The sequence below is a fragment of the Pestalotiopsis fici genome (genome assembly GCF_000516985.1).
Source record: "Pestalotiopsis fici W106-1 unplaced genomic scaffold PFICI_Scf_5, whole genome shotgun sequence".
In the NCBI taxonomy this organism is placed as follows: Eukaryota; Fungi; Ascomycota; class Sordariomycetes; order Amphisphaeriales; family Sporocadaceae; genus Pestalotiopsis; species Pestalotiopsis fici.
The window spans coordinates 1,187,332-1,211,358 of NW_006917095.1; the positions used below are offsets into that span (position 1 = coordinate 1,187,332).

Here is a 24,027-nt window from a genome sequence, read left to right on the forward strand (position 1 = left end):
TACCAATGCATGAACGAATCATAAACCGGTCATTGCATACACAAAATTAAGAAAACCAGCGCGAAAAACAAGAAGAAAATAGAGGTAAAAAAAAGCAAAGCCCATGCATGCATTCTCTCTCGCTGGTGCTAGGCTCTAGCGATAAGCTCGGGGAGGCTGAGCGGGGACCGGGACGGGGTGGGGGAACTGCCGCGACCATCATCTGCTCGCTTCGCCTTCGCCCACTTCTGCCGAAACGAGACAGCACATGGAAATTTGGGGGTGCACTTTGCTAACTGGATGGCAAATGCCCATTCAGTCATTGTTACATGATTTTGACATATTCGGAAGTAGATCTTGGTAATTCCACAGCTCCTTTCTTTATTTTCATATGCAACATTTCGATATATCCTAAGAAGCAATTCAAGCCACCAGATCTGACTATAATCCGCTAAACCACCTGCTCTGTTCCTAACCTCTGAATCTGGGTGACTGCCACCTCAGCTCATCTACCATCTACAGTCCAGAATAATCACAACTCGCAATGGCTGTTGGGAGTAAGGAGGAGCCCATGGCTCCCGTCCATCTCTTTTCCCATGGATCAACCATGATGTTGGGCGAGGAGCACGCGTCGGCAGACTACTGGGAGAAATGCGGAAATGCAGCATTGGAGAATGGTATAGAGCACGTAGTCATGATGGTAAGCCCCATGATATTTGTAAACAATACTCTCAGTCCGGTATACTAACCCACTGCAGGGCGCACACTGGGCAACATCGCTACCGGGAGTTCTCATCTCATCCAACCCGAACCCAGAAAAGTCACCCGTGGCATACGTCCACCCATCAAAGTACAAGAACTATGCCCTGAACCCAGATTTGGCCTTTGTGCCGACCATACAGGAATACCTCGCCGCAGCCGGTATCCCGTCCGAGGCCGACCCCAAGTTTGACTGGATCCACGACACCTATCTCGTTCTCATCCGCATGTTCCCGCGGGGCTGCCCGCCGACGACGCTCATTAGCATGAACCAAAAGTACGACCCGCACTTTCACATGGCCGTGGGCGCAGCGCTGCGACCGCTGCGCGCAAAACAGCACAAGACGCTCTTCATCGGCTCGGGCGGATCAGTGCACAACCTATACCGCAACGTCTGGGGCCCCATGCTGCGCTACCGCGACAACTTTGCCCAGCCGACGCCGCCGGAGCCGTGGGCTGTCGATTTCCGCCAGGAAGTCATCTCGGCGCTTTGTCCCGGCCACGAAGAGGTCTTGCCGGCGCACGAGGCCGCCTGCAACCGTGCTGTCCGCAGCACCAAGGGCGCGGGAGGTCCGTTGCTGCGGAGGCGGGCTACTAGTCTCATGAAGCACCCTCAGTACCGCGATGCCCACGCTACCGATGACCACTTCATGGCCACTATGTTTGTCGCGGGACTTTGCGGTGGTCGCGGAGATGAGAACATTCCTGGAGAGATGGGTGCCGAGGACTGGGAGCTTACGAATATGTGTAATTCGCAGTTTACTCTGGGCTCTTGGCCCGAGATCAAGGCGTAAAGTGATTAATACTCTGTCTTTTATTGGATCGGTGTTCGGTTTTGTAGCATAAGTGGATTGCACATGTAGTATTGTTGAGCTTTTTCAAATCAATGAGATATTGAGTTTCGACTAGCATCACTTGAATTATGTCTATTGCAATTCACCCGATCATTTCTTCCAGCTCCCATCTTTTGGACAAAAGAATGTGTCGCTCAAGTAATTGTATCGAAATATCGCGAAACCCGATGTGTCTCCGTTGAAACATTAGCAATGTCTCGGAATAGACTAGGTTAGTTACTAATTGATACAGTATCAAAAAGCGAGGGCCGAAATGCTGATCCGTTCAAACTCTACCCGGAGCCTTGCGTGCGAAAATGGGCGAGACAAACATAGCAGTCAGCATATAGCTCCTAGGCTATCGGCCCCGCGCACTTGGAGCTGGATGACATGCGTCAAGCGCAATATAGCGAAAGTCAAAGGAATTTTTAGGTATTCTTATGCGACGATGGCAATTCATGTACCTTTGCGGATGGGATTGAGTTGCTAGTAAGCGCGAGCGGCCGAACAAGTATCATCGCACAATTTTGAGCGTCAAAATCTTGCTGGCTGTTCGCGTGATGCACATGAACGCGAAGTATGAGTGTAGTGACAAAGACGGCCTATAGCATGACAAGGAATTATCAGAATCTCGCAAGAACTCTGAAAGCTAAAAACCATCAAGATCTATTAAAGCAGCTTGTAGCCTGTACTCCAGGCTGCAAATGATCCGACACAATCAAAATTTCAGATGTCCATTTGAGGAACATTAAACAACAAGATTTTTCAAGAACTCACATAGAACCATGGCAACAGTAGCCCGCGATACAGTCACTCTTGAGACGTCAGCCTCAACAGCAGAGTCGAATCACTTCCAGCTCAACGCTGATGAGAATTTCCATTTTGAGATTCTTAGAGTCTTGAGCTGCGCGACATCAAACGGCGCTGACATTGCCGAAGTCCTCGCAAGATGTCCCAAGATCAGGCCAGGTGACTTTGAGTCTTGGGCTTCCGCATGGACAGAGCTGGCAGAAAGAGTTGAGAAGCAAGCACGCGAATCAGACCCTTCCACCAGCAGCGGCAAAGCCTCCGCAAGAAATGCATATCTCAGAGCCGCGACATATTATCGAACTGCCGATTTCTTTCTGCATGGAAACCCTACAGACTCTCGCATCATGAGCCTCTGGGCAAAGCATCTAGAGATGTTCGAGGCTGGGATTGCCCTCATGCCTTATGAGACCCAACGATTGAGGATTCCGACGCCTCATGGTTTTCATGTCCCAGCCACATTCTACAAGGCATCTGATGGCAAAAAGGGCCCGAGGCCTACACTCATTATCGGAAACGGCTTTGACGGCAGCCAAGAAGAGATGCTGCATGTAATTGGATGGCCAGCACTAGAGAGAGGATTCAATGTTTTTTCCTACGAAGGGCCGGGCCAGCCAACTGTGAGACGATATCAAAGCCTTGGATTTATCCCAGAATGGGAGAAGGTGGTCACTCCTGTAGTCGACTATCTGTATGCACACCAGAAAGACCTGAATGTGGACGTCGACAAGCTTGGACTTTGGGGTCACAGCATGGGAGGCATGCTGGGCTTGCGAGCCGTTGCATTCGAGCACCGCATCAAGGCGTTTATTGCATGCGACGGAGTGTGGAATGTGGATAGCATCATCCCCAGACCATTATTGGCGCGCCTCGATGAAGGACACGCCGATCAACTTCTGAAGGATATCAAAGGCGGCAACGCGGAAACGGGCCTTCGCTGGGTAATGACCCATGGGTCCTGGGTCATGTTTGACGAGAAGCAGCTCCCACGGGGCCTGCAGAGCCCAGACGACATCAAGGCGCTCGTCGACAAGTTTCGAAAGTTTAACCTAGACGGTGTTGTCAATCAGGTGACTTGCAAGGTCTTTGTTGGAGACGCAGACGATGACATCTTCTTCATGGGACAGCCCAAGAAGTTGGCCGATGCACTGGGTGACAAGGCGACATACCATGTCTTTTCAAAGGCAGATGATTCTGATGCTCATTGCCAGGTCGGAGCTGTCGCAGTCCTGGCTCAGAAGACCATGGATTGGTTTGAGAAAGTAGTCAATTAGTCTGGTAGATTGTGATTCATATTTGATACGATTTATGCAGCATGGAATTGTATAATGTTGATATCCTCATTCTAAGATGGAATACTTTGGAAAGTCATAGTTTTCCTCATGATACGACAAACACAATAGTATACCTGCTCATTCATAAATCTGCTTAAGAGGTGACTGGGAGTATCTGGGGAATTCCGGGCTTTTCGTTGAGCTGCTTAGTGATGAACAACCAATCGTATCAATTGCTGGGCTCCATTTGCGGAAAGGGTTGGCGGACAGGCGAATCACATTAGGGCTACTGGCTTCTATGGGTCTGCGAAAAGTTGCCAACAATTCGGGGGTGGGCTAACAGGTAGAATCGCGAACTCTACACAGCAAAGTTAACGAGCGCAAAGACGCGACTACGATAATCTTGGGCCTGCCACCATCGTGGGAAGAGAACCCAAGAGTCTTGATAATGTCTTTTCAACCGACAGCCCCCCAGCAGATAACATGGATGCCAGTAGCCATACCAACTCCAAGTACAACATTCGTTGCGCCACGTAGTGAGAACACGGGCCGTCATGACTTGCCATCACAGCCTATAATCGCAACTGCAGCCGTGCAGCCAAGGCCAGTCCAGCAGCAGCAGCAGCAGCAGCCTCAACAGAATTCCCGGTACCCGAGCATCTCTGGGAATGCCGCACTTGGCGCTCCTCGACCAAACGATGTAATTCAGGCTCCTACCTCATTACTAACCTTGCACACTGCGTCTCCCACCCCGATACCACAGTCACCTCACGCTGCTTCTTCTGGAGGATCGTCAAATATCCCTAATGCAGCACCACTGGTGGCCAGCCAACCGGGGCGAGGACGAGGCCGGCCGCCCAAACCACTGGATCAAATGAGCATGTCTAAATCCGTCGAGTCCGCCCTTGCAGACAATCGGGGACTCTTCAAAAGAGGCAGATACCTCAAATCTACGTTCCAGACGAAACGCGACGTGATCGCCTATCTTCAATGCCACAGAATTGAAATGAGACCCAAGAATCCCATTAGATCACTGCCTGGCAGCCCACCACATGAAGTCATTGACGGCAAGACCTATAGACCACCCTCTGCTCAGGACGCTTCCATTTTCTTTGGTATTCCTTCCACTACAATCATCAGCTGGTGGTATAACAGGGAGAAGATTCTCGCCAAAGGAGACACCAAGGTTTCAAAGGCCAAGGTTTACCAGAGAAAGACAAAGAAGAAGCCAGTCTCAAAAAAGTAAGATCATTTCGGCTCCGGTCTGCCCCCACGGCGCGCAGGTCCTCTTATCACCCATCCTCCGTCGGTCCCTGCCGATTCCATTCTCCACTAAACTTGTGCTGACGTGCGGGCCGGAGTCGGAGTAGGAGGGCAGGGTCATGCGAACAAGATCTCCGCTCGGAATGCATCATCCCGTCACTTCTTCCGGAGCAAATGGATGTTGAAACACCAAACATGGATATAAGTGCACGGGATCATATTATTGACGCCATCGAGAGCTACTTGGATGCGTCCGTCCAGATTACTCAAGCCTTGGTCCGAGAAGACTCGAGCAATCCGCCAGGCGATGTCTGCGCAATTGCAACGACCGCACTCCAAGTCATCCGAGAATGCATCCCGACAGCAGAAATGACTACATACCAGACAGCACCTCATGTACGCAATGTTGTAGCCGTCATTAAAGGGACAGCTGACGGCCCAGGTCGGAGACTATTGTTCAGCGGACACTTGGATGCTTACCCATTTGTCCCGGAGCAATGGAGCATGCCGCCGCTTGGAGGCAGCTTGAATGATCAAGGTACCCGTCTATATGGACGCGGGTCATCAGACATGAAGGGCGGAATAGCTGCATCAATTGTGGCTGCCAGTGTTCTCTCGAAGTTCTCCGACAAGTGGAGTGGAGAAGTCGTCATTGCGCTTGCTGGAGACGAGGAGACAATGGGATCACTGGGTTCTGCATATCTTCTAGAGCATGTAGAGCCTGTTCGTCAAGCGGATGCGGTCATATGTGGTGATGCTGGCTCACCGAGCGTTGTTCGAATCGGAGAAAAAGGTCTAGTTTGGCTTGAGGTCACGGCAGAGGGAGTCGCCTGCCACGGTGCGCACGTGCATCGCGGCAAGAATGCAATCGAGAGACTCATGGAGGCACTCATGGTACTCAAAGACCTGGAGAAGCTACAAACTGAGGCACCGGACGAGGTAGAGCAGGTCATGGCAGATGCCAAGCCCATCTCTGAGCCTCTCGGTGGTGCAGGTGAATGGGAAACCTTGCAAAGAGTGACGGTTAATATCGGCAAGATATCAGGTGGAGTGTCTGCAAATCTGGTCCCAGACAACGCTCAAGCTTCCATCGACATTCGGTTACCTATTGGTGTCTCGGCGGCCACCCTGCTCGAAGCGGTGCAGTCTCGCCTGCAGCGTCTCGAGGGTATATCCTTTCAAGTTGTGCAAAAATATGACGCGACATGGACCAATCCGTCCGAGAAGATTGTTCAAGATGTCTGCAAGGTTGTAGAGGACATGGTGCCGACAGAGACGACCATCAATAACCGTGTCGGCGCTTCGGACACCAGACTGTTCCGTGCAAAAAATATACCGTCGGTAGTCGTAGGATTGACGCCCAACAACATGGGCGGGCCTGACGAGTATATTGAGGTGGCTGAACTGCATCAATTGTGTCATATTCATACACTGGCAGCATGGCAGTTTCTCACAACTTGATATATTAGTCTTGAGCTGCAGCAGCTTAATTATTATTCCTTGTCCCTCTAAATCTACATCGTATTACGCAATCACGTCGCTTTCTTGACAATAATTTCCAGGACCGGTCAAACCTTGACCGCGGCTATTGAGTTTGCTTCTGTTTTGTTACTCGTCAGTTTCTAGCGAGCGAGACGCAAGCTGTTTTTCAAAACCATATCCAGGGGCTCGAAATGTTGGTACTCGTGGTGGCCATTGTCCACGTAAAACCACTATCGACGTATCATATCGAACGATGCTTTGCCCGGCATATCCAGTATATACACCTATCTTGCCCACCAACGCCCAAAGTAGTGACCGATATGTAGGTAGGAATGCGTTGTCTCCAACCAGATAGTAGCACTGCGGCTGAGCTGAGGGGCAGCACGCATTTCATGCACTGGAACACGACCTAAATGCAAGGGGGGGTAGGATCCAGCGCAACGCTGCCATGAGAGCTTGTTGCTTGTTCGGGGGGCGGCGTCAAATGACAACGGTTTATAGGCGACCTGCATCTTCTTGTTCACGGGTTATCGCAATCCGACCCGCGCATCCCCCCGGCTTTCCTGGGCGGATTTTTTCTGACCCTCCAAGAAGCGCTCAGCCGCACTCAATATATTGTCGTTTATGCTTGGAGAAACCCTGACTGTGTATGCACTGTCGCATGATCAACTGATCGGCATTTTTACACATGGTCCAGTGAAGTTATTTTTCACGCATAACCGCAAGGTTGGCGATTGATCGCACAGAGGGAGCGTTATAGTCATAACGTCAAGAATTCAAATTATTGCGCGCTCGCTAAACATTTAGACCTTTGATTCATGTACACGGACCAATCCCTCATTCGACCACCCTTTTTCAGCTTCGGTCCAGCTTTCATGCTCGGCTGCCTCCTCTGCTTCGCGAGACCGCTGCGGTGTAATGCGTCGATCCTTGTCATGGCTGTTCATGTCAAAGAGGTGAAAGGGTCCTGCAGGTTCATGATTGCTGCCATGGCTCTTGTCGTGGCTATGGCCATGCGACGAGCCCCAGAATTTGGAGTAGCGCTTGAGCAGAGGTCGTAATGCTGCAGCTGAGGCGGCAAATATAGCGAGACCAAGTTCGATAACCGCCCAGAGGAGGAGCTGGTAGTGCAAGTTCTTCTCCTCGACGCCTTTTGCAGTGCGGAGTCTGGTAATGATGACGAGCTTGACGATTGTTGCTGAACTGGCACTGTAAATCACGATCTGTTAGTCACTGCATCTGCTTCATTACACGATTCCTGTACAAGAAACTCACAATATTCCAAGGCTCAAAAGAAACATGGCCGTAAGCTTGAGTCGAAGACTCATCTGGACTTTCCAGAGCATCCAGACGGGCAGAAGCGCATAGAAATAGTCGATGAAGATGTTTGAAATCGTGCGAAACTGTCCGACAACACCACACGTCTGTGATCCTGCGTAGTTGCTGGTGCCGCCTGAAGCACACAACCATGATGTGAACAGCGTCATGACTACTGTCCATATTCCGCAAATGACCATGGAGATATAGAGCGACCACCGTAAGACCTTCGTGTTGGCCAGGCGGACAAGTACTAGGGCAACGGCAAGTTTGACGAGTCCGGACGAGATGTAGCAGCAAAGCTGAGTAGCAAAGTAGAACTAGTCATCTTCTTAGTAAACGTATATAGTCAATAGATTTGGAAATGGTTACCTCTGTTGCTTTCTTCTTGTTATAGTATGGTTGCTCATCTTCGGCAGCAAAACCATAGCTCATCGATGTCCAGCACGTAATGCAGACGAGCACAAAGCCCAACTAATATCGGTAAAGGCTAATTAGAAAATAGTTCAATTTTGTATTTATTACAAGATATCTTACATAGGTCAGGCACAACGCCGCATCGTCCCACCCGAATCCTCTAGCGACGAGCTTGGTACGAGTATAGAGGCGGGCAGCCACTGCGGCGCCATCGAGGAGGAACAAGGTGACGAGGGCGGCAATAATACTATCTCGGTAGAAAGCCATGGTCTTATGCTGCGAATGACATGTTTATTTCTAGTGTCAACGGTTCTGAAAAGAGGACGAGAAAGTGGGCCAAGAAAGACGCCTCGAGGCATCTGACTCGACGGCAGACGGGGGAGATGATATAGGTGTGTGGAGTATCATATTCGTGTTCTCCGTGATTCAGTGCAGTATTCACACACTCTCAGGCAAATACATTTCAAGAGAATCGACATGGGTTCTAGAAGTGTGACCAAAGGGCAGGCACAGGTAGCGCCCAGAGCTGCATGCAATATTCTCCTTCCCCGAGTCTGAGATGGGGGCAGGGATCCGAAGCAGCTTCCCTCGATGTACCGGAATCGTCTCTATGCCCCAGCTGTCCATTCCCCCACCCCCAATTTCTATGCTGTCTGCCACGCCCAGATCTGGCAGACTTTACGATGGAGTGCCACCATATACAACCCCAAACAATCAATTTTTTTTACTACTCAAGGGCTATATCGCCCCAGAGGTGACTTGTCCTCGCCCTTTCACCCTCAGAGATAGCTTGGACGATAGTAGTTAGGTGGGTAGACTGTGGTCAATCTTTAGCACATGCACAACCGTTGGAAATTCAAGAGAACAAAAGCAGGGGAAGAGATCAGTGGGGTCTAGAGGGTATGTAACCATCCATAGTTGGTAAATCACAGCAAGCAGTCTTGCAGCAGCATCCGAGGCATTTGTCCATGTATACAACTAGATTCCACCCTCACATACATCGCAAAAAGTCGTGACCACGATATTTGCATGATCAGCCCGGATCAAGACATCGAGTACTGGGGCGATTGGGTTGCATCCATCGGCGTTGTCCTACAAGAAAAGCGTACACTGCCGCTTTCTCATTGGATGCATGCAAAGCACAATTCTGGTTTTCAGCTCCGGGACGGGCCGCCCGGTCTTTTGTTGCCATTAAGGCATTGATGGGCGTCTCCAATAATTCCTCTCTTCACACACCACAAACATGCTTAGGCGAGCCTATAATATGGACCGTTGTGTCTGCCATTCGCCGCCCATGAAAAGAAAAAGTCAGGGATTTGAAGAGCAGTCTTCTGGCAAGTTATTCGACTTGTAACTGGATAAGTGCACTCTTGATTCCTCATGCCGAGTCGCTTGCCTTTGGCGGCAATGTACAGATTTTTATCGACCGAGGATGTGATATTCGCAGTCCGAAATTCCGACATGGTGCGATCGATGGGATGTAACACCAACGAAAACGCAACGCATCGTCATCTTGTCGCAGGGAAAGAACTCCATGGATCAGAGATGGGATGTGCAGCGGTTTTCAGAGAATAATTTGTCTTGTGCCGGTCTTGCCGCCGTGAATTTCAACCATGGAGGTCATATGGCACGAATCGCAAATCAACTACTATTACTATACTCATTGAGACTGCCACCATACCATCAATTGTCTAGAACGCAACACTCTAGGATTTGCCTGCGTTCCTAGTCATTCTGTGCAACGGATACTTTCTGCTCTACAATAGAATCATTACTGCATGACTGAATGGACGCGCCGGCCTTGTTTGTCTAATCCATTCTCTCCTTCCTTTATTCATGAGATGTTAGCAGCCAATAATTTTGGGCATAATTTGACTCTTGTGCCCCTCTGGTGCAGTTTTCAAGGTTGGTCGGGAAAAATGTTTGAACAACTCATCGTATCTACTGCAAATACCCGCTGGCGAACTGCATGAAATTCACTTGTGTCACAAACATCTTAACCATGTGATCGAGGACATGGTGCATTATTATTATACAAGAAAATCGCTGGTAATTCCAGCCTTTCCATTTGCTCACGATTCTGATTACTTGATATTCTATGATCCGGTGATCATCGTCCGGGCCATCTGGCAGACGTTCCAAGAAGTCTGAAGGAAGACATGATGGCTGAAGGTTCTGGGACTCCCTTTCTGCCTACTCACCACATTATAATCGGCCTACTTGATCGTACGCCCCATTATCATGTTACAATTTGCTCCTGGATAGAATTTTTTAAGATGTTTGTCAAAGGATAGACCAAAAAGGATTGAATAGTAACCGAGATAATCGATTAAAGATATTATTTTCTACGTACAACTAAATAAATATAAACATTTTATGAGGCACTCACATTTATGCATTGATGATACCATCCGCAATCTTCTCCGCCAGTGCGTAGATCGTGCTCGTAGGGTGACCTGGCGGCAGGATGGGGAAGCTGCTGGCATCCACAACCCTCAAGCTCTGGACACCGAATACCTTGGCCTCGTTGTCAATGACGGCCGTCTCGTCTCCCGCCTTGCCCATCTTACAAGTGCCCGCCGCATGCCATACAGTCATGAGAGCGTCCTGAATCACTGCCAGAATCTCCTCGTCCGTGTCCGTGTCTGTGCCTGGCCAGTATTCGTCACCAATGACAATTTCTTGTACAGCATCTGTGTTCCATACTTCACGCATGCGGCGCCACCAGGAAATTGCTACCTCTTGGTCCGCTTTGGCACTGAGCCAGTTGGGGTTGACCAGAGGCAGATCTGTAGTCGAAGACGACTTGATAGTCACGTTGCCCCTAGAAACTGGAGCTACCATGGCACCGAGAATGGTCGCATACTGTTTTCCGTCAAGTGGTTGTTGAAGAGCAGGGAAGCGGAAGTTTCCAATGTAGCCATTGCCAGAGATGTGTTCAACCTCTGGCCAATCGTCGGGAAATTGGGCAAGTGCCTCTTGGGTTTCGGCGGACCATGTCTCGCGATACTTTTCAGGAAGTTTTTCCCAGCCGATGAACTCTACCACGTTGGAGGAAAGAGCACCGGTGCCATCGGCGACGTATTCCGCCAGAGTCTCGGCCAGAACGACGGGATCGTGAAGCACACGATCTAAGGTGTCAAAGTTAACCTGGTAGGCTGGGCCAAACATGATGTGATCCCACATATTTTGTCCAACACCTGGGGCATCGACGATGACATCAATGTCGTATTCCTCCAGTGTATCTCTGGGGCCAATACCAGATACCATGAGCAGTTGAGGAGACTGAAAAGAGCCAGCCGACAAGATGACTTCTTTTGCGGCGTTGATGTTGTAGGTGACGCCTAGACTAGTGACCTGGACTCCTGTGGCAGTGTTGTTGCCATCAAACAAGACCTTCCTCGCCAGAGTTTGTGTGTAGACCTTGAGGTTGTCGAGACCCTCGTTTACGGCAGTGTAGATATACTCTGCCGAGCTGCTACGGGTCTGGTCGGATGCACGGATGGTAGACTGTGAGTAGTGGTATCCGAGCAAACTTCCACTGCTGAAACCAATAGTTCTGTTCATACCAATGGCCTGCATTCCCTTCTCCAACCAAGTCGCCCAGTCAGACACCCAGTTGGTGTATCCAATCTGGACTGGACCACCGGGCGTCGCGAACGCATTGGGATCGTATTGGGTGGAAGCGTTGGCGCGGCGCTTGGTTGTGTCGGGAGGGGTAAAGTTGACAGACTTTTCAAAATAAGGTAAGAATGAATCGAATCTGGAATTAAAAGGTTAGCATTTCACACGGCAACGAAAGCAGGAGTTCTTTCTTACTGGTAACTATCGTCGCCAACTTCGTCGGCCCACATGTCGTAACTTCCTTTGCTACCACGGTGATGGATCATAAAGTTGAGGGCCGAACTACCTCCAAGGCACTTGCCACGAGCGTAGTGCACCTCGCGGTTGTTGGCGCCAGCCTGAGGTTCCGTCAGGAACTCCCAGTCGACGGTCGGAATGGAGTCGAGTATGCTGGATCCGATGCCGATTATATCACCACCCGGAGTGGATCCCAGCACGGGCTTGGCGATTTCATAATATAGTCCGGCCTCGACGATAGCGACCGAGTATCCAGCTTCAGCAAGTCGGTAGCCAATAGCATTTCCAGCTGTACCTCCGCCTACGACGACATAGTCATATGTTGCCTCCATGCCCAGAGCACCCTCGACGGCTCCGAGGACGCCCTGGACGATCCCATCGCCATTCAGCACAGCTTGAACTGCCGAGAGGATGGGATTCGTGATGGAGACACCAATACCACTGAGTAAATCGCCAAGATCGCTCAAGATTGGTACATCGAGGGCATTACTGGTAGGAAGACTGCCAAGAAGGATTGCCGAAGAGGCCAGCGACAGGGCAGGGGACTGAACACGCATCTTGTGAATTGAAAGAGGGACTCAAGATGAGAATAGAGACCATTCAGTCTGATCTGACAGGACCAGAAACAAGACAGAGCAGACCATGGACGAGGTTTTCTTAATCTAGAAGTCCTCGTCTAGAAACGGCATCCTACTGCCGCGCCTTCCCCTTACGAAATCTGGGGAAGCACGAAAAGTACGGAACACATGGTAGTTAAGATTTGACAGGTCAACGGATGCAAGGTCGGTCTACCGAATCTCATGAAGTCCTATCCAGAAAGAAACAGCATACATCGCGAGCTGCAGGAAACAGACCAGATGTGGTGAGAGTTGTGTCGATCGGTTTGCCTTTCCTTGTCGCATCGGCAGTGCCCCAGGGTAAAATTTTGAGTGCTTACGGCATACTTGCAGGTCTTTGATGAGTTACAAGCAAGGTACGACTATCAATGATAGAAGCGAGATTTCTATCAGATTCCTAGTCATCCAGGAGTGATCCTGCGCGAGAGTAAAGGAGTGACTCGAAAGTTGATGAGTATAAAATCGTCACTATAATGATCCAGACGAATAATTACACTGAAACATAAATCTAGTCAGGTAACTATTCTACCAAACATTTGTATTTTTTTTGGACATGATGGAAAGTTTGGACAACTCCCGGGCCTCGCCAAATTTTCTGTTTTCTGCAGTACAGCATGATGTGATGCAACCAACATGCATATTGTAGATACTCTTGGCAATAATTCATGGGGGCCCCAGTATAACGAACCAGTCAGCTTCAACAACACATGGGTTGACATCCTTCAGGCTGACCCACAACTGGGGGTTGTATGCAATGTGCCCCAATCTTGCGCATTTCCTTGCCTGCATTTTCTCTGAAAACATTTTCTCTTTTACGTGAAAGTCTCGTCATGAGAGACTATCACGAGATACTATGAGGCTGTTGTGACCTGGACTTTGGCATCCAGCTTTTGAAACAAGCCATATTAGACAAAGTACACTCGATTTTACATAGTACATGACCAAGGCGACCTGCATGCGGCACGGTGAACTTTAATGGAGAATACCAGTCAGATCATATATGTCTGCCGAATACCCTGCAGTGAAGAACTGCGGCAGCTGGCATGCGAGATGACGACCTGTCTGATTGAAGAATCCTTCGACATGGTCCAAAGCTTCTCTGGAGAACATTGCAAACATATCGATTATCATTCGAGGACGATGCAGAATTTCTGCACTGCCAAGTGATGTATCATAACTCTTTTCATTCTTCACCCCACGACAGTACTGGATACATGGGTAGGCTATCACTATACATATAAGTGCACGGTTCTGCTCATTAGCACCGCCATCCTATGGTTGATTTTGTAGTGTTTGCTATCGATTATCGTATTATTATGAATTTCATGTCTATGGGTGGTCATGACTGCGTAAATGATCTACCTGTCTAATCTATTTTATTGGGTGTTCGCGCACCTGAAGAAGTGGATGGAGAGCGATCCGGTTCGTCAGACACCACACTCATGTCGGATCTGACACGGAACTGCCGTCCTCTCCAGTTCACGGTGGTTCCCAGCAAGACTGCCCAGGTCCAGATGGGGAGGGCCAGTAGCTCTCGTCCCAGCCAAGCAAGGAGCCACTGGCCAAAAGGTCGCCTCTCTGTACCTCCACGCTTGGCTCCCTTGGCGAATGGGGGTGTGTCCTCGTCAATGTCTATACTGTAGCCAGCGTGCAATCTGTTCGAGACGAGCCTATCAAGGATCATCCAGAGAAAGACACCGACAGCCCAGCATTTGAACAATGTCCCCCATGTCTGTCCAATACCCAAATACTGGTTGAGCCAGGGAACGCTCGTCAGGGTAAAGGAGATTTGGAAGCAGCAGAGTAGAGACTCGACACCAGGCTCCACGAGTGTCGCCAAAAGCACTGTCCATTTTCGTGCTCGAAGCCATCTGACACGACGAGCAACATATGCTGCGACCGACATTCCAGCGACAGGTTGAACAACCAGATTGCCCCAGTTCAGTCCATGGTTTCTGAAGCCCGCGAATTTGGTTTTCCAAAGCAAATCACCAATCAAATGATCTTCGCAAATGAAGTGGGAAAAGTAATTCAGACCAGTAGGCAAAGGCGGAGTGGACGCGCTGAGGATGGGGTTTTGCGCAGGGTCTGTAGCGTAATCCAGCTGCGACTTGCGGAACATGGTGCTCTTGCCCACAACGCAGGGAGCGACACCGACAGTGTTGATTGCTGAGTAGAACTTGGCGTGGGTAGTACACATGAACATCTCATCAAGCCGACCGCCGCCCTGAGCCAATAGCGAGTTGTCAATCTCCTTGCGGTGTTCCACATCCATGGCGCCAGAGAGAAGTGCCTGTGACTCGGAGCTGTTGCGCTCAAGCGAAGATACCGTGTCAACGACGATGGGCAACTGGTGAGCCAGCTTGCAGGGCTTTTCTTGTCTGCCATCAGGGGCGAATCCACAGAGACGGTCGACCATTTTTCCAGCGGCGCTTTTCGACAGCCACACATTGCAGTCTGCAATCCAGACAATGTCTCCCTTGACCTCTCTGTAGGCGTGACTTAGGTTTCGGATCTTGGGGTTCGGTCCCATGTTCTCAATAGTGCCCTCGCGCCCGTTCAACATGGGGTCCTCATTCTCGATAAAGATCCTGGCATCGTGAGTCGGGAACTCTTTGACCACCTGCTGCATGACTGGATATGCAGCATCATCTTTGGAAGATACACAAAAGTGTATTGTGAACTTGTTCTTGGGATAATTTTGCTGGAACGTTGACTTGAGACATTCGTAGAGGTAAGGTTCTAAGCCCTTGGCAGGTCGCAGTATAGTGACGTGAGGAACTTCATCTTCTGGAAGTGTCGGTGAGATTGCTTTCTTGGGTACGGACGAAAAGTACTTGAAGCTGCAAACAAGGCAGGTCAGCAAAAGCGACAACACCGGGTGGGCGAAATGGTACTTACATTCCATATGTTCCTATGCCTTGTACAACAAGTACTATCGACCCCCAGCACAACCAGGCGTATCCAAATGCCTGGGTCACGGGAATCATCTCGACATTGTACGATACCAGGCGGTTTGTGCAGGAGTGCAAGGACTGACTGGTTAGTGTAGTGTGCACCGTGTATCGGTAAAGAGGGAAAATGAGCAAGCAAAGAAGTCAGAATGAACGACAGGATGCCAAAGATCAAAAAGACTGGCAAGAATAACAACAGCCTTGTCCTCCGTAAGCAGCGCAGTCGGCACCAGGGGGGTCCACTACGATCGCAATGTCAAAAGTCCAGTGTTGCTCCTTGTCCCCTGACCACGGTCCCTTAGAGAAAGTTCGGGGTTTTCACCGCGTTATCCCCGAAGCGCGTTTGCGACAGGCGAGTCCAGGGGAACGGATAGTGGGCTGTTGGCCTTTGGCACTGGACGTGACTTAGCGGGACGCGCCGTGGGCGGTACTAAAGCTCAGGCCACCCACCCAAAAGCCCGCCGAGATTTTCCGGGCTTGCTGACCATTGAGGGCTGGCGCATGGGTCATTTCGTTAGCTTGAATTTTTTTGCTGCAATATTTTTTTTCCCTTAAACCTGTTCACCAGACAGAGACTTCAAAGGCTTCCCTCCTTCACAACCTCGCGCATCCGGCCATTCAGGCAAGCTGGTTGCTGTCTTGTTTGAACCTGTCCATTGGATGGCCTGGCCAAGCAATCATTCCCGGTGGCAACGGGAACAATATCCCTCATCCGAGTAAGTCCTATTCTTTCTTTCTATGCCGTGGCATTTTCGCCCATCTTGATATATCACGTCGCGGTGATGACAACTTTTTTATTTTTTGGAACTATGGGGCGTCAAACCCTCGATGAGTGTTACCAATATAGACTACAACGGTATCTGAGCGACAGATTTTGCAATTTCTCAACAAAAACCTTTTGCATTGCACTCGTGGTTTTGGAGCTTATTGCTAATCCTTCTCTAGTCCTGGTTGAGAGGCCGCAATGGCTGACGCGAAAATATCTACTACACAAAATGGGGCCTTGACACCACCCGTAACAGCATCTGCTGACCAGATGCCGCCTGCAGCAAACGCTGCCAAGGCACCTGCTGTCCCTCGAGGCCCTCCCCTCTGGAAGGTTCATGAGCTACCTGCTCCCATCCGCACCTTTCCTCTGCCCTCGTTCTATCCAAGTAACCCGCTGTCGTTTCTCCACGTCGCGTATGCTTGGATTCGACAGGTCCTCTCGCCACCCCGAGAACCTGCCGCGGTGTACGAGGGTGTGTGGTCGCCGGCTCACAGATCAGTGCTGATCAGGGATCCAAAGTCTATCCGGGCACTGTGGGAGCAGGGCTTTTATGGCAAAGGACATTTGAGTCGCAGTGAGCCAAACTGGCTCAGGCGAGAGCAAGCCCGAAAAGGTGCTCACAGTGACCATGTCGCTGAAGTCTTCACGAACAAGAGACGTGAGGAGCGAATTCAGATGAAGTGGGAGCGTGCGCGGAAAGAGCAAGGTGCGATTCTTAGGACGCGGTACGAGGAAGCTCGTATTGCACCTGTTGAAGTTGCTGGACTGCTGGCTCTTCCCAACTCTCAGCGCGAACTAAACGTGCTGATCTATGGTGTTGATGAGTCCATTCTCAGTGATTCCATACGTGTCGTCACTTCAAGCGATGTTGACCCTGCCATTGCCATTGACCAGAAGACCCCGTTTGCTCCACGACAAAACGGTGATGTCCAGCGACCCACAACGCCACAGGAAAAGGACAAGCTTGTTCTTGACCTCCAAGATATCAGCAGTGACCGCCAAGCATCTATCAAGCGCAGAAAAAGTGTGCGCTTCTCGCCAAAAGTAGAATCCACCACGTTCCAACTATCAGATCCACCGAGTCCAAGTCAGACGATACTCGGCAATGGCAATGGTAAAATGCCTGATGGTATCTTGTCCAGTCGATCAGCAGTATCTCAGGATTCTAGTCAAGCCCCAACCCAGGAACATGCCATCTTGCAGATGATCAACAGCCATATTGCAGTTGCATCGGAGCCTAAAGAGCTAGTTGATAAGGAGCATCTCCAGCTGACCCTCGAGGAAGCAATGTGGCTCAGTTTTGGTATGGGTGTGTTGGACGTCAAAGACGAGGAGTCTGGTGAATCCATTTCTGTCGACTCTCTGTTCCAAATCGGTAGAGAGTTCTCTCATTGCCCTCCACAATCATCGCATCTGCAGCCAGACGACCCATTCCTGGTTCATTACGCTGTGTACCACCACTTCCGTTCTCTTGGCTGGGTCACTCGTCCAGGCATCAAATTCGGCTGCGACTGGTTACTGTACCATCGTGGCCCGGCCTTTAGCCATGCCGAATTCGCCGTTATTGTGCTACCGTCCTACTCGGGTTCCTACTGGCGCAAACAGGGCCGTGACACAACCGACAAATCGTGGCATTGGCTTCACATGGTGAACCGTGTTCAGAGTACCGCCTTGAAGACATTGGTCCTTGTCTATGTTGACATTCCTGCACCAGCGGAAGAGAAGCTTGACATACCCTCGCTGTTGAAACAATACAAGATCCGAGAGGTAATGATAAGGCGTTGGCTGATCAATCGTAACAGAGATTGATGAGATGTACAAGATGTTGTTTTTGGCCACTTCGTAGGGAGACGTGGTTATGTATAGTACATTGTATATGCAGCAGAACAAAGGCTGCACTCTCCTACCGAGAAAATCAAGAATCAAATACTATCATCAACCACTCGTTTTTGCTCTAATCAGTGATCTCGTAACCTACCAGTGTGCAACATTGCATCCAATATCCCACAATAAGCGAGTGTTGAATTTTTCAGGTATAATGACCTGATGTGTGTGTATGCATTGTACATTGCGAATCTGCTGTTGATATGATGCTAGGTCACTAACCTTAGGTACGTACATTAGGTGCTGTAGCTGGTGCCAGTAAGCTACCTCGCCAACTGATCGCCCGCTAATGGCATACCGGAAGACGCGCGGACTTACCGTTTATGTGTAGTACCTACATTAGGTTAATACTTTTGGTTCTCAAGTAAGCGTAGGTCTTTCAATTGTTCCCTACTTTACTGTGCAGAGCTCGCTCCTTTTTCTCGCCAATCCATATTCTCGGCTCCATTAACTTCTTTCTTGTTGACTGTTTTTTGTGTGTTTTGCTACGTTCAGGCTGTCAAGATGTTCCGGAATCAAGACAAGCCCAAAGCGGCAGCAGACGAAACGACACCACTTCTGGCGTCATCGTCCATTGCACCCACACAGGATGCAGAAATCGCAGACACTCTGGTAGCACCGCCGGCGACACTCTCGGACTCCACGCCTGGTGCCGAGGCAGAGCATCACGAGAAGCCGTTGGACAAGACGCAGATCGTCTTGCTATGCTACACAAGAGTCGTTGAACCCATTGCATTCTTCTCAATCTTTCCGTACATCAATAATATGCTTCAGGCCAACTCGGACCTTCCAGCATCCGACGTCGGCTTCTATTCGGGCCTGATTGAATCACTCTTCAGCCTCACGCAAATGTCCGTCATGCTTCTGTGGGGTCTGGCGTCTGATCGTATCGGACGCAAACCGGTACTCGTTTCCAGCTTGGTTGGCGTGTCCATTTCCACGGGCATATTCGGGTTGGCCAGGAACTTGTGGCAGATGATCCTCTTTAGGTGTCTTGCCGGCGTCTTTGCTGGTACCATTGTTACCATCAGAACCATGATTTCGGAACACAGCTCGCCAAAAACTCAAGCTCGAAGTTTTGCTTGGTTTGCCTTTGCAGGGAATCTGGGTATACTCTTTGGACCCCTGGTTGGTGGTGCCCTAGCAGAGCCCGCAACCCAGTATCCGGGCGTCTTTGGGAATATCGCCTTCTTCAAAGAGTTTCCTTATGCGCTGCCGAGTTTCGCTGTGGGCGGCATTGGCCTGACGGCTGTGATCACAACAGCCCTGTTCGTGAAGGAGACGCTCAAGAAGCAACCTAGTGATGGAAGGGCCGACAGCGCCGAGGGCGGCGCATCGGATTCTGCCAAGTCTTCGGTGACGAGCACGAGGCAGCTCTTGAAGAGCTCTAGCGTACCAATGGCCCTGTACATTTACGGGCACGTCATGCTGCTTGCTATCGTATACACGGCTGTAATGCCCGTGTTTTGGTTCACACCTATTTCCCTTGGCGGGTTTGGTTTTACCCCGTTCCAAATCAGCATATTCATGGGGTTAACGGGCTTCTCCCAAGCAGTTTGGCTCCTTGTATTCTTTCCCCCATTGCAACACCGCTTGGGCACAAATGGAGTTTTGCGTCTTTGTAGTGTGGCATACCCCTTTGCCATGGCTGCCAACCCTCTCCTGAGTGTGATACTACGCTCAGGAGCCGAATCAGTCTTTTGGTTGCTTGTTCCAATCTTTTGCCTTACCGCACCCGGAATTTCCATGGCGTTTACGGCTGTTCAATTATGTTTAAATGACGGTACGTGCAGCTGGGACAGACCTTTTTGGGCCCGGATGACTGAATGAGCTAACTTTGATAGTATCACCGTCGCCACAATTGCTCGGAACCTTGAATGCATTGGCGCTCACATGCACCAGTGGACTTCGAAGCTTTTCCCCTGCGCTGATCACAAGCTTATACGCTATCGGCGTACGATCGCAAATTCTTTGGGGTTATCTTGCATGGCTGATCATTGTGTTCATTGCCATCGGCTTCACGGTTGCTGCTCGCTTTTTGCCAGCGGCGAGCGAGAAGGACTATCCCGATGAAAGCACAGAAGGAGATGTTAGAGAAACCGACAACAGCGCTTCAACTTGAAACTGCAGCTACGGAATAAAGATCTTGGTGGTAGAATTGAGCTACGGCAGCATAGCATTTCAACCCCACCGTTTGGTATAGGTTCCATGTCTGTCCCTCCGCAGCAAACTCAAATTTATAGGGTTGATTGTCGTTTTGTTGAAGTTCTGAGGACCCCTTTGGAACAAAAGATGTTGATAAAAGACCATCAAACCCTCCGAAACCCCCACGCTTCCTTTGAAATGTTTTGTGTTCTGTCAAGGCTGGTTCTCTAGCTCGACTATTCTCTTCACTATCTTCTATTTGGAACATTGTGGTGTTCCCCAGCCTGATCCTTCTGCATAATGGACCTTCTTCGCTTTGCATTACTTTCAGCGCTCCTCGTGGCGTTTTCTACAGCTTATCCAGGGAAGTGGAATGGTTGTCACGTCGAGGAACTCCCACCTAGTTGGATCCTGGAATTTAGAAGCAACGTATCCGACAATGCCCTCTCCAACTTCAAGCATCACTTCCGCAAACGAGCCGAGAATGCTAGCGTTCAGATTACACACGAGTTTAACCTGGGGCCTGGTCTGATGAGAGGATTCACCTTGGATGGCCCGGCAGATTCAATCATGGCCCTTAGCGACTCCCAGTGGGTAGCAAACATTGTGCCTAACATAAAGGTCCATCGCCCGCCGCCTGACGATGACGACGGCGACGACGACGAAGATGAAGATGAAGACGAAGACGACGACATTACGGAAGCCAAGTCAATCCATCCTCATCTTGCCCGAAGAGAAGAAACCTATGACCTACAGAAAAAATACAAGAGTTGGAACTTGGAGGCCATATCTGGAAATGATTCTTTGAAATACCACTGTCCTGATGGCTGTGGAAAAGGAACTTGGATCTACATCATTGATGACGGTATCGACGAGGGTCATCCCGAATTCAAAGGCCGCATTGAGCATGTGGAGCACATTCATAAAGGACCATACCAGTAAGTTGACACCCTGATCTCTCGGCGAATTGAGCGATTGTGAGGGCACAATGACGCCTCCGCATGCTATGGTGATCTTGAAGTTTCTAACCATGTAACAGCCATCATCCAAAGAGGAACGGCAAGCATGGAACGGCGATGGCCGGGATCGCTGCTGGATCGACCATGGGAGTGGCACGAAACGCTCGCATTGTCGCCGTCAATGTTTTTGGAAAAGATAATATAGTCTATTTGGACTTGTTCCTTCAGGCAATGGACTGGGTAATGAATGATATCAGAACGAGGAACCGTAAGTCTCTCCACACCAAGGCATCCCCTGTTTCCGTGACTGACCATCGCTGTAGGTTTCGGACGCGCCATCCTCAGCCTTGGGCAGTGGGGATGCCGGGCAGAAGGTATAGATGGTGCGCCTGCTACGCGAGCGGTAGCCGATGCGGTCAAGGCCGGCGTCTTTGTCGCCGCGGCTAATGGTTACAAAGTGGGAGACACCGCGACCGTTTGGCCAGGGAACGCGAAATCGGTTTGCACCGTGGGCGAATATTGGCAGGGCCGGCAATGGGATGGCGAAGAGGCCGGTGATCCTGACATTGATATATTTGCCCCAGGCTCGAGAATCAGGACGTCCCAGCCTGGCAGTGTCGGAAGTTATAATCGCTACCACAAGATCGGCGGCTCCGACGCTGCGGCGGCACACGTTGCAGGCGTCGCGGCCACCTTGGTCCACCAGATCAAACTGGCCGACATGTGTGAGACCCTCCAATGCTGGGGCAACATGGCCCATCCAAAATGGTTCCCCAATACGGCGAACCGCTTACTGGTCAACAGACCTACGGCTGATCTAGACCTTGGCGATCAGGGTATGTGGGATAGACCGGAGTGTCAGCCGTGGATGAACCGCACGGGTCGAAAGAGGCCTAGCCCTTATAAGTAGTGAGCACATGGTGCTATACTAGCCTTGCGGATGGAATGTTTAATGGTTGGCTGCCGAATGTCTATTGGAAATTGGTTGGTATCCCGTACGAAGGAGGATTGACAGATGGAAGCACAATATGTTTGTGTATTTTCTTTTCATCAACTTTCGGAAATACTAAAAAAAAAAAAAAAAAAAGAATTTCAGTCGTCGCAATACACTTGGCTTAGGTAGTTGTGAATTATGCCACTCATCAACCTCTCATGTATCTTTGCTCATGTATTTCTGCTTGGGTGCATCCATGTTGACTTTGAGTCCATATGCTGGATACCACGACAAACCACAATTCATGGACGACTGGCATACTTATTGCAATTAATACTCATCACATACATGATCCTCATGACACCTGTAGATCTAAGCTTCGAGACTGATGTCATCACATAGATGAATCGGAACGTCAGGAAATAGGTATACAGTAACAGATCTACCCTATTTCAATGGAGCTTTCCATGAGATACCGCAACTTTCCAACCCTGCGTAGAATATATCTCTGATCGGAGAAATTATTCAGTAAATGGATTGAGTGATTGCATGAAGTTTGCCATGACCAAGTAGAAAAATATCAAAATGCAGTATACATTGTATTTAGCAAAGTCTCTACCAACACACATGGGCACCCTATTTCAATTCAACAAAAGAAAACCTCTCCAAGATTCAATCGATTTGGGCCTTCAGAACGATTGCCATCCTCCCCTTTCACCACGCACTATACACGGCATTTCCCCCATGTCCTAGCAAAAGTTGGCCCCCTGGTCATCTCGACCATACTTGTTGCCCGGTGCGTCTTTGTGGATGTAATTATTATACACCCACCCAGACTTGGCGGTATAGCACTCGGTGTCCAACCACTGCATGGCGCTCAGCATGTCCGCCGAGGAGCACGTTTCCGGGTGGCCGCGCGCGCAAATGTAGACAATGACCGAGTTGAACTTGGACGCCAGGTGCTGGTAGGCGTCCACGTACCCGACGGCGGCGCAGTAGGCTGCCATCATCTGCTCGGCGTAGTATGCGTCGGCTGGGTTGAGCTCCAGGTTTCCGCATTCTGATTGTTTGACGGGGAGGCTGGGTGTGTCGGCGGCTGCTGAGCGTTGGGGGCTCAATCTAAATCTTGCGGTGCTGGTGCTGGTGGTACTGTCTGACAAGGACGAGCCGGATTGTTTCCATGGCCAGAAGCCCTCTTCCGGCCTTCTATGATCTTCATCTTGGCTCGATGGTTGTCTTATGCGAAGGTGATTCTTTGAGGGTTCTGGCTTGTACTCAAAATCGAGACGAGTTGTAAGGTTGAGGTCCCCATTCCCGTCGCGATTCATGTACCATATCCCATTGTCTGCGTCGCTCATCAAACTCCAAGCCGCCACCAATTTGAAAAGTGCTACGGCGCCGATGAACAGGTTCTTTTGCATGGCTCGATTAGTTTCTAAAAGGGGTTCTGGACATCGAACACCTGTTGAGGGTGGTTATCAGTGTTTATTTGGCATTAACATGTGGCTGTCGCCAGATGAATGGCTGATTTAAATGAATTTGTTCAAATAGGTGACCGATGCAAAGTTTGTACATCCTGGCGTCTGATCCGACAAATCTCGGTCCTTTTCACGGATGTTACGCTTTCGCAGCCCACAGTTCACGTAGAAGCCATACAAGACCGGAGCACAAGGCCGATGGTTTGAAATCTTGGTGTATCATGGAGCACTTTATCGATCTCAAGTATGTACCACCCGGCGTACGCCGAGCCGGGATCGATCTGCAAACTCGATG

At 50.0% G+C, this 24,027-nt stretch overlaps 11 protein-coding genes across 11 annotated transcripts; 7 read left to right on the forward strand and 4 right to left on the reverse strand.

Moving 5' to 3' along the window:
- Positions 1-523: 523 nt before the first annotated feature.
- On the forward strand, positions 524-1,532 carry PFICI_07680 (uncharacterized protein; the record flags this gene model as incomplete). Its single annotated transcript, XM_007836261.1, has 2 exons — positions 524-679; positions 738-1,532. The coding sequence occupies 2 exons, from the start codon at positions 524-526 to the stop codon at positions 1,530-1,532; spliced, it is 951 nt and encodes a 316-aa protein (XP_007834452.1).
- Positions 1,533-2,356: 824 nt separating this feature from the next.
- Positions 2,357-3,652, forward strand: PFICI_07681 (uncharacterized protein; the record flags this gene model as incomplete). Its single annotated transcript, XM_007836262.1, has 1 exon — positions 2,357-3,652. The coding sequence occupies one exon, from the start codon at positions 2,357-2,359 to the stop codon at positions 3,650-3,652; it is 1,296 nt and encodes a 431-aa protein (XP_007834453.1).
- Positions 3,653-4,100: 448 nt separating this feature from the next.
- On the forward strand, positions 4,101-4,898 carry PFICI_07682 (uncharacterized protein; the record flags this gene model as incomplete). The annotated part of the gene is made up of 1 exon (XM_007836263.1): positions 4,101-4,898. The coding sequence occupies one exon, from the start codon at positions 4,101-4,103 to the stop codon at positions 4,896-4,898; it is 798 nt and encodes a 265-aa protein (XP_007834454.1).
- A 212-nt stretch (positions 4,899-5,110) lies between these two features.
- PFICI_07683 (uncharacterized protein) lies at positions 5,111-6,376 on the forward strand (the record flags this gene model as incomplete). The annotated part of the gene is made up of 1 exon (XM_007836264.1): positions 5,111-6,376. One exon carries the CDS (start codon positions 5,111-5,113, stop codon positions 6,374-6,376), a length of 1,266 nt encoding a protein of 421 aa, XP_007834455.1.
- Positions 6,377-7,200: 824 nt separating this feature from the next.
- PFICI_07684 (uncharacterized protein) lies at positions 7,201-8,398 on the reverse strand (the record flags this gene model as incomplete). Its single annotated transcript, XM_007836265.1, has 4 exons — positions 7,201-7,606; positions 7,673-8,034; positions 8,087-8,188; positions 8,252-8,398. The coding sequence occupies 4 exons, from the start codon at positions 8,396-8,398 to the stop codon at positions 7,201-7,203; spliced, it is 1,017 nt and encodes a 338-aa protein (XP_007834456.1).
- A 2,124-nt stretch (positions 8,399-10,522) lies between these two features.
- On the reverse strand, positions 10,523-12,549 carry PFICI_07685 (uncharacterized protein; the record flags this gene model as incomplete). Its single annotated transcript, XM_007836266.1, has 2 exons — positions 10,523-11,894; positions 11,951-12,549. The coding sequence occupies 2 exons, from the start codon at positions 12,547-12,549 to the stop codon at positions 10,523-10,525; spliced, it is 1,971 nt and encodes a 656-aa protein (XP_007834457.1).
- A 1,426-nt stretch (positions 12,550-13,975) lies between these two features.
- On the reverse strand, positions 13,976-15,599 carry PFICI_07686 (uncharacterized protein; the record flags this gene model as incomplete). Its single annotated transcript, XM_007836267.1, has 2 exons — positions 13,976-15,452; positions 15,511-15,599. The coding sequence occupies 2 exons, from the start codon at positions 15,597-15,599 to the stop codon at positions 13,976-13,978; spliced, it is 1,566 nt and encodes a 521-aa protein (XP_007834458.1).
- A 928-nt stretch (positions 15,600-16,527) lies between these two features.
- PFICI_07687 (uncharacterized protein) lies at positions 16,528-18,141 on the forward strand (the record flags this gene model as incomplete). The annotated part of the gene is made up of 1 exon (XM_007836268.1): positions 16,528-18,141. The coding sequence occupies one exon, from the start codon at positions 16,528-16,530 to the stop codon at positions 18,139-18,141; it is 1,614 nt and encodes a 537-aa protein (XP_007834459.1).
- Positions 18,142-18,720: 579 nt separating this feature from the next.
- PFICI_07688 (uncharacterized protein) lies at positions 18,721-20,338 on the forward strand (the record flags this gene model as incomplete). The annotated part of the gene is made up of 2 exons (XM_007836269.1): positions 18,721-19,999; positions 20,061-20,338. The coding sequence occupies 2 exons, from the start codon at positions 18,721-18,723 to the stop codon at positions 20,336-20,338; spliced, it is 1,557 nt and encodes a 518-aa protein (XP_007834460.1).
- A 323-nt stretch (positions 20,339-20,661) lies between these two features.
- On the forward strand, positions 20,662-22,230 carry PFICI_07689 (uncharacterized protein; the record flags this gene model as incomplete). Its single annotated transcript, XM_007836270.1, has 3 exons — positions 20,662-21,299; positions 21,401-21,588; positions 21,644-22,230. The coding sequence occupies 3 exons, from the start codon at positions 20,662-20,664 to the stop codon at positions 22,228-22,230; spliced, it is 1,413 nt and encodes a 470-aa protein (XP_007834461.1).
- A 773-nt stretch (positions 22,231-23,003) lies between these two features.
- On the reverse strand, positions 23,004-23,675 carry PFICI_07690 (uncharacterized protein; the record flags this gene model as incomplete). The annotated part of the gene is made up of 1 exon (XM_007836271.1): positions 23,004-23,675. The coding sequence occupies one exon, from the start codon at positions 23,673-23,675 to the stop codon at positions 23,004-23,006; it is 672 nt and encodes a 223-aa protein (XP_007834462.1).
- Positions 23,676-24,027: the final 352 nt, after the last annotated feature.